At 50.1% G+C, this 11,863-nt stretch overlaps 1 protein-coding gene across 1 annotated transcript; it reads right to left on the minus strand.

The window, feature by feature from the left end:
- Positions 1-439: 439 nt before the first annotated feature.
- On the minus strand, positions 440-11,527 carry MORN3 (MORN repeat containing 3). The gene is made up of 3 exons (XM_025402852.1): positions 11,212-11,527; positions 806-963; positions 440-481 (listed from the first exon to the last, which is right to left on the minus strand). The coding sequence occupies exons 1-3, from the start codon at positions 11,354-11,356 to the stop codon at positions 440-442; spliced, it is 345 nt and encodes a 114-aa protein (XP_025258637.1). The 5' UTR covers positions 11,357-11,527.
- Between the last annotated feature and the right edge of the window lie 336 nt (positions 11,528-11,863).

Consider the following 11,863-nt stretch of genomic DNA (forward strand, 5'->3'; position numbering starts at 1 on the left):
GCGTGAAACCCTGTCTCTACTAAAAATATAAAAAATTAGCTGGGCATGGTGGCGGGCACCTGTAGTCCCAGCTACTCGGGAGGCTGAGGCAGGAGAATGGCATGAACCTGGGAGGCAGAGCTTGCAGTGAGCCAAGATCACACCACTGCACTACAGCCTGGGCAACACAGCGAGACTCTCTGTCTCAAAAAAAAAAAAAAAAGTTTTAAATATGTGTTTCAGGCTCACAATAGTAGTTGCTCAGTTGCAATACTGTTTATTATTGTGTCTCCATGACTGATGGTGAGGATTCCTCCACACTGGTGGGAGTAGGTGGAGGTAACCTGTGCCCAGCTTGGGTGTTTCTGGGCTGAGCACGCGCCTCTGGCTGGCTTCGGCCCCTCGGGACGCTCCTCTCTTGTCCTCTGCCCTCTTGCTCCCACTTTCCCTACCTCCCCTTCTATCCAGTCCCAGCAGAAGGGAGATTCTCAGAAAGAGATGCCTGGGGAAAAGAAAGCCAGGAAGTGAGGGGGAAGAGGGTGGAGGCAATTTTGTCCCCACAAGCCCGGCTGGCTCCTTGCAACCACAGGGTTTTGTGAGCTCCTCCCTGGCCTTCTCTTGCTTCCTGTTTCCTGGATTTTGTTCTGAGAAACTTTGCAATTCCTCCACCCCTTCCTTCTCCCACGCGCACCACAACCTTGTCCTCCTCCCTGTAGACCTCCCCTCTTTTTTCTCCCCGGCCTCTCTTGGCTCCCCCTACACACACACACACACACACACACACACACACACACACACACACAGCCTGTCTGGCAGCCCTCCTCACCGATTTCTTATCACCTTTCCACCAGCCTGAGTAGACTCTCCTGCATTTTCCTGTCTGTTGATCAGGAAGGCTGAGGGTGCCATAGCCGTCGCGCTTCCCAAACTTCCAGTCCCCTTCATAGATGGCTCCGTTCTTCTTCCAGACCTGTGTTCCTTTCCCTGGTGACACACAGATGGGCAATGCTGCAGACGTGGCCGCCCAGGGGTGGGGGTGGTGTGCCTGCCTGAGCCTCAGGGGTCCCCGACTGGATGAATCTTGAGAGCTGGGACAGGCTCTGCGCATCATCCTAGACACCCAATTCCCAGGAGAAGGCCAAGAAAGTTTCATTTTTTTTTTTTTTTTTTGAGACAGTATCTCTCTCTGTCACCCAGGCTGGAGTGCAGTGGCACCATCTCAGCTCACTGCAACCTCTGCCTCCCAGGTTCAAGAGATACTCCTGACTCAGCATTCAAAGCAGCTAGGACTATAGGCGCGAGCCAACACACCTAGCTAATTTTGTGTTTTAGTAAAGATGGGGTTCCATGTTGGCCAGGAAGGTCTCAAACTCCTGACTTCAAGTGATACGTCCACCTTGGCCTCCCAAAGTTCTGGGATTACAGGCATGAGCCACTGCATCCGGCCAGAGGTAATTCTCTTTGTTTATTGATTGGTGTCACATGTCTGTCTTTTCCAGGAGAATGTGAGCTGCAGGAGGGCACAGACTTTGGTCTGTTTTGTTCACTGCACTGAAAATCTGTGCCTGGAGACTGGGCGCAGTGGCTAATGCCCGTAATCCCAGCGTTTTGGGAGGCTGAGGCGGGTGGATCACCTGAGGTCAGGAGTTCGAGACCAGCCTGGCCAATATGGTGAAACCCTGTGTCTACTAAAAATATAAAAATTAGCCGGGCATGGTGGCAGGCATCTGTAATCCCAGCTACTCAGGAAGCTGAGGCATGAGAATCACTTGAAACTGGGAGGCGGAGGTTGCAGTGAGCCGAGATGGCGTCATTGTGCTCCAGCTTGGGAAACAAGAGCGAAACTCCATCTCAAAAAAAAAACCAAAAAAACAAAACTGTGCCTGGCATGTTCTTGCGGGAAATCAGGGATCCTGAACAGAGGGACCGGCTGAAACCATGGCAGAAGAATGTAAATTGTGAAGATTTCATGGATATTTATTAGTTCTCCAAATTAATACTTTTATAATTTCTTACACCTGTCGTTACTGCAATCTCTGAGCATAAATTGTGAAGATTTCATGGACACTTACCACTTCCCCAATCAATACCCTTGTGATTTCCTATGCCTCTTTACTTTTATCTCTTAATCCCATCATCTTCGTAAACTGAGGAGGATGTATGTCGCCTCAGGACCATGTGATGATTGCATTAACTGCACAAATTGTTTGTAGAGCATGTGTGTTTGAACAATATGAAATCTGGGCACCTTGAAAAAAGAACAGGATAACAGCAATGTTCAGGGAACAAGGGAGATAACCTTAAACTCTGACTGCTGCTGAGCTGGGAAGAACAGAGCCATATTTCTCTTCTTTCAAAAGCAAATAGGAGAAATATCGCTGAATTCTTTTTCTCAGCAAGGAACATCCCTGAGAAAAAGAATGCGCCCCTGAGAGTAGGCCTCTAAATGGCCCCTTTGGGGGCAGCTGTCTTTTATGGTCGAAGCTGAAGGGATGAAATAAGCCTCGGTCTTCTGTAGCGCTCCCAGGCTTATTAGGATGAGGAAATTCCTGCCTAATAAATTCTGGTCAGACAGATTGTCTGCTCTCAAACCCTGTCTCCTGATAAGATGTTATCAATGAAAATGCGTGCCCGAAACTTCATTAGCAATTTTAATTTCGCCCCGTCCTGTGGTCCTGTGATCTCGCCCTGCCTCCATTTGCTTTGTGATATTTTATTACCTTGTGAAGCATGTGATCCCTGTGACCCACAACCTATTTGTACACTCCCTCCCCTTTTGAAAGTTGCTAATAAAAACTTGCTGGTTTTACGGCTCAGGAGCATCACGGAACCTGCCGACATGTGATGTCTCCCTCGGACACCCAGCTTTAAAATTTCTCTCTTTTGTACTCTTTCCCTTTATTTCACAGACCAATCGATGCTTAGCGAAATGGAAAAGAACCCACGTTGAATATCGGGGCGGGGGGTTCCCCCGATAGCATGTTGTAGGTGACTAATACCTGTTAACTTTTTTTTTTTTTTTGAGATAGAGTCTTTCTCTGCCACCCAGGCTGAAGTGCAGTGTTGTGATCTCAGCTCACTGCCACCTCCACCTCCTGGGTTCAAGAGATTCTCCTGCCTCAGCCTCCCCAGTAGCTAGAATTACAGGCGCCTGCCACCATGTCCAGCTAATTTTTGTATTTTTAGTAGAGATGAGATTTTACCATATTGGCCAGGCTGGTCTCTAACTCCTGACATTGTGATCCACCTGCCTTGGCCTCCTGTAATGCTGGGATTACAGGCATGAGCCACCATGCCCAGACTTTTTTTTTTTTTTTTTTGAGACAGAGTTTTGCACTCATTGCCCAGGCTGGAGTGCAATGGCTCGATCTTGGCTCACTGCAACCTCCACCTCTCAGGTACAAGCGATTCTTCTGCCTCAGCCCACCTAGTAGCTGGGATTACGGGAATGCACCACCATACCCGGCTGATTTTGTATTTTCAGTAGAGACAGCGTCTCTCCATGTTGGTCAGGCTGGTTTCAAACTCCCAACCTCAGATGATCCGCCCGCCTCGGCCTCCCAAAGTGCTGGGATTACAGGCATGAGCCACTGCCCCGGCCTTTTTCTTTTTTGTTTTTAGATAGGAAAGGACTGGCTGTATTGCCTATGCTAACGTGCACAGCTCACTGCAGCCTCAACCACCCAGGCTCAAATCATCCTTCCACCTCAGCCTCTTGAGTACCTGAAACCACAGGTGCATGCCACTCCACCTGGCTAATTTTTTTTAAAAAATTTATAGAGGTGGAGTCTCTCTATATTGCCCAGGCTGGTCTCAAACTACTGAGCTAAAGCAATCCTCCTGCCTAGGCCTCCCAAAGTACTGGGATTACAGGTACAAGGCACCACACCAGGCATTTCTTTCTTTTAGAGATAGGGTCTTGCTATGTTGCCCAGGCTAGTCTTGAACTCTTGAGCTCAAGAGATTCTCCCTTCTCAGCCTCTTGAAGAGCTGGGAATACAAGCACACACCACTGCACCCAGCTTAATACATATTTAATGAAAGGATGAATAAAATATTTGTGGAGTACCTATATTGGCCAATTCAAGTCTGGGTCCTTGGTAACCCAGCAACAAATTCAACATTTTCCTTCTGAGCTTTGTGACCTCAACCAAGTAAGCTAATTCCTTGGGTCTCTCTGAGCCTCAGATACCTCAGCTGTAAAATGGGTGTAAAAATATCTTATGGGGGGGTTGGGTGCAGTGGCTCACACCTGTAATCTCAGCACTTTGGGAGGCTGAGGCTGGTGGATTGCCTGAGGTCAGGAGGTCGAGACCAGTCTGGCCAACACAGTGAAACCCCATCTCTACTGAAAATATAAAAAATTAGCTAGGTGTGGTGGTGGGTGCCTGTAATCTCAGCTACTTGTGAGGCTGAGGTGGGAGAACTGCTTGAACCTGGAAGGTGGAGGTTACAGTGAGCTGAGCCGAGATCACACCATTGCACTCCAGCCTGGGCAACAAGAGCGAGATTCTCTCTCTCAATCTCAAAAAAAAAAAAAAAAAATCTTATGGGGACTGGGAGCAGTGGCTCATGCCTGTAATCCCAGCACTTTGGGAGGCTGAGGCAGGCTGATCACTTGAGGTCAGGAGTTCGAGACCAGCCTGGCCAACATGGTGAAACCTGGTATCTACTAAAAATACAAAAATTAGCTGGGCGTGGTGGTGCACGCCTGTAATCCCAGCTACTCTGGAGGCTGAGGCAGGAGAATCACTTGAATCTGGGAGGCGGAGTTTGCAGTGAGCCGAGGTCGCGCCACTGCACTCCAGCTCGGGTGACAGAGTGAGACTCCAAGAAAGGAAGAAAGAAGGGGAGGGGGAGGGAGGGGGGAAGGAAGGAAGGGAAGGAAGGAAAGGGAGAAAGAAAGAAAGAAAACGTGCCATTTGTGACAACATGGATAAATCTGGAGGACATTATGCCAAGTGAAATTAAGCCAAGCACAGAAAGACAAATACTGCATGATTTTACTTGTATGTGGAATCTAAAAAAGTCAAACTCATAGAAACAGTAAAATAGCAGTTACCAGGGGCTGGTGGGGTGGGGAAAATGTGGAGATGTTCTGTCAAAGGGTGCATACTTTTTGTTATAAGATGTACAAGATTTGGAGACCTAAGGCTGGGCACGGCGGCTCACCCCTGTAATCCCAGCAATTTGGGAGGCTGAAGCAGGTGAATCACTTGAGGCCAGAAGTTCGAGACTAGCCTAGGCAACATGGTTAAGCCCTGTCTCTATTAAATAGACACAAATTAGCCTGGTGTGGTGGTGTGTGCCTGTAATCCCAGCTACTCAGGAGGTTGAGGTAGGAGAATTGCTTGAACTTCAGAGGCAGAGGCTGCAGTGAGTAACATTGCACCACTGCACTCCAGCCTGGACAGAGTGAGACTCTGTCTCAGAACAAACAGGTCGGACACAGTGGCTCATGCCTGTAATCCCAGCACTTTGGGAGGCTGAGGCAGGTGGATCATGAGGTCAGGAGATCGAGACCATCCTGGCCAACATGGTGAAACCCTGTCTCTACTAAAAATACAAAAATTAGCTGGGCATGGTGGTACGCACCTGTAGTCCCAGCTACTTGGGAGGCTGAGGCAGCAGAATGGCTTGAACCCGGGAGGCGGAGGTTGTAGTGAGCCGAGATGGCAGCACTGCACTCCAGCCTGGGCGACAGAGCACAACTGTGTCTCAAACAAAATGAAACTAGATCAGGAAGTGAAGAGGATTCCTCCATCCTGTCACTAAGATGCTGATAGACATGTGTATCATGCAGAGGTATACTTGCAGGAAGAGAGAAAAAAAAGGCCAGCCAGGGAGAAGCAGAAATAAGATGGAGAAGTTGTTCTAAGCCTTCCCTGAGGTTGGCTCCACTCCTGCCTTTCTAATAATTTGCTTTTATGGGGTGCTTCGTTCTCCTGATTTGCTGACGCTGTCGTCTCGCACGTGGATGTCTGCAAGGGCCTCTGAGGGGTCTTGCTGCCCCCACCTCATTCACAACAAAATAGCCAGCATGGGTGTTACAGGACATGAATCAGATCATGTCATTCCTCTGCTGTAAATCCTCCCTGTGTCACAGAGTCAAATCCAAAGTTCTTACCGTGGCTGACAGGGTCCTGTATGATCTGACTACCCTTCTTTAGCCCACAACTTTTTTTTTTTTTTTTTTTAGATGGAGTTTTGCTCTTGGAAACTCCCAGGCTGGAGTGCAATGGTGCAATCTCAGCTCACTGTAACCTCCTCCTCCCAGGTTCAAACAATTCTCTTGTCTCAGCCTCCTGAGTAGCTGGGATTACAGGCACCTGCCATCACACCTGGCTAATTTTTGTATTTTTAGTAGAGATGGGGTTTCACCATGGTGGCTAGGCTGGTCTTGAACTCCTGACCTCAGGCAATCTGCCTGTCTCGGCCTCCCAAAGTGCTGGAATTTCAGGCATGAGGGACCATGCTGGGCCTGTTTTTTTTGAGGCAGAGTCTTGCTCTGGCAATCAGGCTGGAGTGCAGTGGCATGATCTTGGCTCACTGTAACCTCCACCTCCCGGATTCAAGTGATTCTCCTGTATCAGCCTCCCTAGTAGCTGGGATTACAGGCATTCACCACTTGACCCAGCTAATTTGTTGTATTTTTAGTACAGATTGGGTTTTGCCACGTTGGCCAGGCTGTTGTGGAACTCCTGACCTCAAGTGATCTGCCCACCTCGGCCTCTCAAAGTGCTGGGATTACAGGCGTAAGCCACCATGCCCTGCCAGCCCTCAACCTCTCTGACCTCCTCCTCTTCCTCACTCTGTTTCACCCACACCATCCTCCTGGCTGTTCCTTGAACACCCCAGGTATGTTCCTCTGCTCCAGTTGGTCATGCCACCTTCTATCCTAGTCCCTGCCAACATCCACTCAGTTACTCCCTCTCTTCCAAAAGTCTCTTTTTTTTTTCCCCCGAGACAGAGTCTGGCTCTGTTGCCCAGGCTGGAGTGCAGTGGCGCAATCTTGGCTCACTACAAGCTCTGCCTCCCGGGTTCACATCATTCTCCTGCCTCAGCCTCCCGAGTAGCTGGGACTACAGGCTCCCGCTAGCACGCTCGGCTAATTTTTTGTATTTTTACTTGAGACAGGGTTTCACCATGTTGGCCAGGATGGTCTCGATCTCCTGACCTCGTGATCCACCCACCTCAGCCTCCCAAAGTGCTGGGATAACAGGCGTAAGCCACCGTGCCTGGCCCTCTCCTCCAAGTCTTGACAGAATTCATCTGTTCACTGAGTTGAGACCACCATTTAATTCTGCAAACTCAGATTACCCTATTCTGTTTTTCTGTTTTCATACATGTATACCTACCACCTCTAACATAGTATATTATTTACTTATTATATTTATCATTTGTTGTCGGTCTAGCCCTGCTAAACATACACTTCATAAGAACAGGTATCTTTGTTTTCTTCACTGCTACATTTCCACAGAGTTTAGCATAGCTCCTGGCACATAGTAGGTACTCAATACAAATTGTGAAGTCGGTGTGAACTCAGTTATTCCTAATTCATGTGGACTCACTATTCATGCTACACATATTTGGTGCACCCCTCCCCGCCGGGTGTTAGGATGATGAGGATATAAGCAGTGACCAAGCATGGCACCCCCCCACTTTTTTTTTTTTTTGAGAGAGAGTCTCACTCTATTGCCCAGGCTGGAGTGCAGTGGCGCGATCTCGGCTTATTGCAACCTCTGCCTCCTGCATACAAGCGATTCTCCGGCCTCAGCCTCCCGAGTAGCTGGGATTACAGGCATGTGCCATCATGCCTGGCTCATTTTTTGTATTTTTTAAATAGAGACAGGGTTTCACTGTGTTGGCCAAGCTGGTCTCAAACTCCTGACCTCATAATCTGCCTGTGTCGGCCTCCCAAAGTGCTGGGATTACAGACGTGAACCACTGTGCCTGTCCAGCCCCCACTTTTAAGCCATTTGCTGCTTGCCTCTGGGATAAAGGCAAATGTTATCACAGCCCGTGAGACCCTATATGGTTGGTGCTACTGACCTGCCCGCTCTCTCGCCCCTTGCTCACTCTATTGCAGCCACACTGGTTTCCAGTCTCCTTTTTTCTTTTTCTTTTTTCTTTTCTTTTGACACAGGGTCTCACTCTGGAGTGTAGTGGCGCAATCATGGCTCACTGCAGCCTCTCTTAACTCCTGGGTTCAAGTGATCCTCCTGCCTCAGCCTCCTGAGTAGCTGGGATTACAGGAGCATACCACCATATCTAGCTAATTCCTTAAGTTTTCTGTTTTCTTTTCTTTCTTTTTTTTTTTTTTTGAGACAGAGTCTCGCTCTGTTGCCTAGGCTGGAGTGCAGTGGTCAGATCTCAGCTCACTGCAAGCTCCGCCTCCCGGGTTCATGCCATTCTCCTGCCTCAGCCTCCCGAGTAGCTGGGACTACAGGCGTCCGCCACCTCGCCCGGCTAGTTTTTTGTATTTTTTAGTAGAAACGGGGTTTCACTGTGTCAGCCAGGATGGTCTTGATCTCCTAACCTCGTGATCCGCCCGTCTTGGCCTCCCAAAGTGCTGGGATTACAGGCTTGAGCCACCGCGCCTGGCCCAAGTTTTCTATTTTCTAAGGCCGGGCGCGGTGGCTCATACCTGTAATCCCAGCACTTTGGGAGGCCGAGGCAGACGGATCACCTGAGGTCAGGAGTTTGAGACCAGCCAGGCCGACATGGTGAAACCCCGTCTCTACTAAAAATACAAAAATTAGCTGGGTGTGGTGGCACATGCCTGTAATTCCAGCTACTCAGGAGACTGAGGCAGGAGAATCAGGCTTGACCCAGGAGGCGGAGGTTTCAATGAGTCAAGGTCATGCCACTGCACTCCAGCCTGGGTGACAAGAGCAAAACTTCGTCTCAAAAAAAAAAAAAAAGTATTCTATTTTGCAGAGATGGGGTCTTGCTACGTTGCCCAGGCTGGTCTCCAATACCTAGCCTCAAGCAATCCTCCCGCCTCACCCTCCTGAGTAGCTGGAACTACAGGTATGCACTGCCATGCCCAGTACCCTCTCAGTCCTCCAGAGCATCCCCCAATTCTAGCTGCACTGCCTAGCAGGCATGCCCCCTGCCTGGTGAACTCATTCACCTCCTGTTTGGTTCAGCTGGAACATCACCTCTCCCACTGTCTGTGTTCTCATGGCTCCTTCATGTTTCCTCTCTGGTCCCCTTCATATCCAGATGCCACCACCTATAGCCCCTTGACCTTGAGTAAGTTACTTCCTCTCTCTGAGCGCCATGTGCCTCATCTGTAAAATGAGCATGTTACCTTCCTGGGCAGGTTCTCTGCAACACAGTAAGCTCCCTGAGGGTTAGGATTACGCTGGATGCCCCACACAGGGCCTGGAATGGATTGGGAGCTCAGTAAGTGTTTGTGGAGTGAATGAATGAGCGGTGTGGGGACCCACCAGGCCACTCTGTCCTCAACTTCTGTGACGACTGTCTTGACTGCTTCCGATCTGCTTATACCACAGTAACTCACTTCAGCTTGGTCAAAGCATGTGTCTTGAAGAGAGGGGGCCTCAGTTCTCTGATGTCTGCTTTCTGCAGCCCCTGACCCATCGGCGTTAGTTCTACACCTCCAAGGTCTAAGGGATGGCAAGACTCACACAGATGGAAGCCCACTGTCCCGTCACAGATGGGGAGGCCAAGATCCAGTGAATGGGAAATAACTTACCTGAAGCTTCACAACTGCTCTGCAGTACAGCTGGGTTGTGCAGTGTACAGGGCTCTGTCCACAACATATGCCACCCACAAGAACTGAAAAATACACTCAGGCACTTTTTTTTTTTTTTGACGGAGTCTCGCTCTGTCGCCCAGGCTGGAGTGCAGTGGCGCACCGCACGTGGCTCCGCCTGGCCCATTTTTGTATTTCTTTAGTAGAGATGGGATTTCGCCATATTGGCCAAGGTGGTCTTGAACTCCTGACCTCAGGTGATCTGCCTGCCTCGGCCTCCCAAAGTGCTGGGATTACAGATGTGAGCCACCTCACCCAGCCTGGAACTGGGATCCTAACCCGGGTTTATTTGACTCCAAAGCACTTAACCCAGCAAGGCAGGAGAGCAGGGTGGTTAAGAGCACAGAATCGGGCCGGGCTCAGTGGCTCACACCTGTAATCCCAGCACTTTGGGAGGCCAAGGAGGGTGGATCACTTGAGGTCGGGAGTTCGAGACCAGCCTGACGAACATGGAGAAACCTCGTCTTACTAAAAATACAAAATTAGTTGGGCATGGTGGCGCATGCCTGTAATCCCAGCTACTCTGGAGGCTGAGGCAGGAGAATCGCTTGAACTCAGGAGGTGGAGGTTGTGATGAGCCAAGATTGTGCCATTGCATTCCAGCCTGGGCAACAAGTGTGAAACTCCGTCTTAAAAAAAAAAAAAAAAAAAAAAAAAGCACAGAATCTAGCCAGGCACAGTGACTCCCACTTGTAATCCCGGCAATTCAGGAGGCTGAGACAGGAGGATTGAGCCCAGGATCTTGAGGCTGCAGGATCTCGAGGCACCACTGCACTCCAGCCTGTTTTTCTGAGACAGAGCAAGGCCTTGTCCTCTCAAAAAAAAAAAAAAAAAAAAAGAGTACACAGTCTGGAATTGCAAGACTGGAGTGAGCAACAGCGCCACATTTAAAAATAAAAGCCTTTTTTCTTTCTTTTTTTCCCCCAATCAGGATTTAGTTTGTATTAACAGGACCCCTTTGCCCCCTGCTAGTCAGACTTGAGCCCTGGCTCCTCCTCCTTGGGGGATGGAGTAGGGGGTCCTCCCTTGTGCCTGGAGCTCAGCCCTCTGCAGAGCATCACAGATGAATGCAAAGCCCAGAACCCCGCGGCAAGCTGGTTTCGGGGGGATTGTCTTTTCTTGTTGCCAGCCAGCCCAGTGCTTAACCCAAGTCTCAGAAGGCAGGAATTGAGCCCCCTAGGTCCCAGAGCCCTGGGGACAGGCCAGTTTCTCAAGACCCTCTGTCCACTGCTGGTCCTGAGACCCTCACTCTGTTGAAGTCAGGGCTGAGTTTGTTCAGAAGCCCCAGCATGTGGAGGCCCCCAGCTGGCCTGGGCCAGCACTCATCCTGGGGGAGCCTTGGGGACACATCTCATATCCCCAGTGAGCTCTGCACGCTGCCTTCCTGGCCCTGTTGCCCACCGTGGCTACGACCCCACTCTGGCCACCCGTCCTGGAGTCCCACTCACCGTGTTTCACGTTGTCCTTCCACTCGCCCACATAGTAGTCGCCATTCACAGCGTAGACCTGGCGCCGCAGGCCGTTCTTCTGGGCCTTCCGGTCCCATCCCTTCCACAGGGACTCCGACTTTTTCGGGCACTTAGAGACTGGCATGGTGGCTGCTTCTGCAAGGATGGAGGGTGCTGGAAAGGGGTCAGGAACATCTGGGGCTCAGCGTGCCCCGCGTAATGCTGGGATCCTGAGCTCAAGTGGGGCGAGTCATGTGTGTTCTGAGTTCCCGGGGCAGGTGAACGGCCCTTGGTGGGGATCCTTTAGTGCTGGACTGACCTTTGGCTGGCCCCTCCCTTGCCTCTCCCAGGGGGCCCCTCCCAGGGGGTCTGATGGCACAATCACTTGGGAATCTAGGGAGACCAGTAGAGCAGGAGGGTTTGTGATGGCATCAGGGAGAAGCCGCCCCCAGGGAGGGGGTGGCGGTCATGTATACGTGTATATATATATTTTTTGATGTCTTCTAAATATTTTTATTTATTTATTTATTTAGAGACGGAATCTTGCTTTGTTGCCCAGGCCGGAGTGCAGTGGCACCATCTCAGCTCACTACAACCTCTGCCTCCTGGGTTCAAGTGATTCTCCTACCTCAGCCTCCTAAATAGCTGGGAT

This window comes from Theropithecus gelada, chromosome 11, assembly GCF_003255815.1.
Source record: "Theropithecus gelada isolate Dixy chromosome 11, Tgel_1.0, whole genome shotgun sequence".
NCBI classification, from domain to species: domain Eukaryota; kingdom Metazoa; phylum Chordata; class Mammalia; order Primates; family Cercopithecidae; genus Theropithecus; species Theropithecus gelada.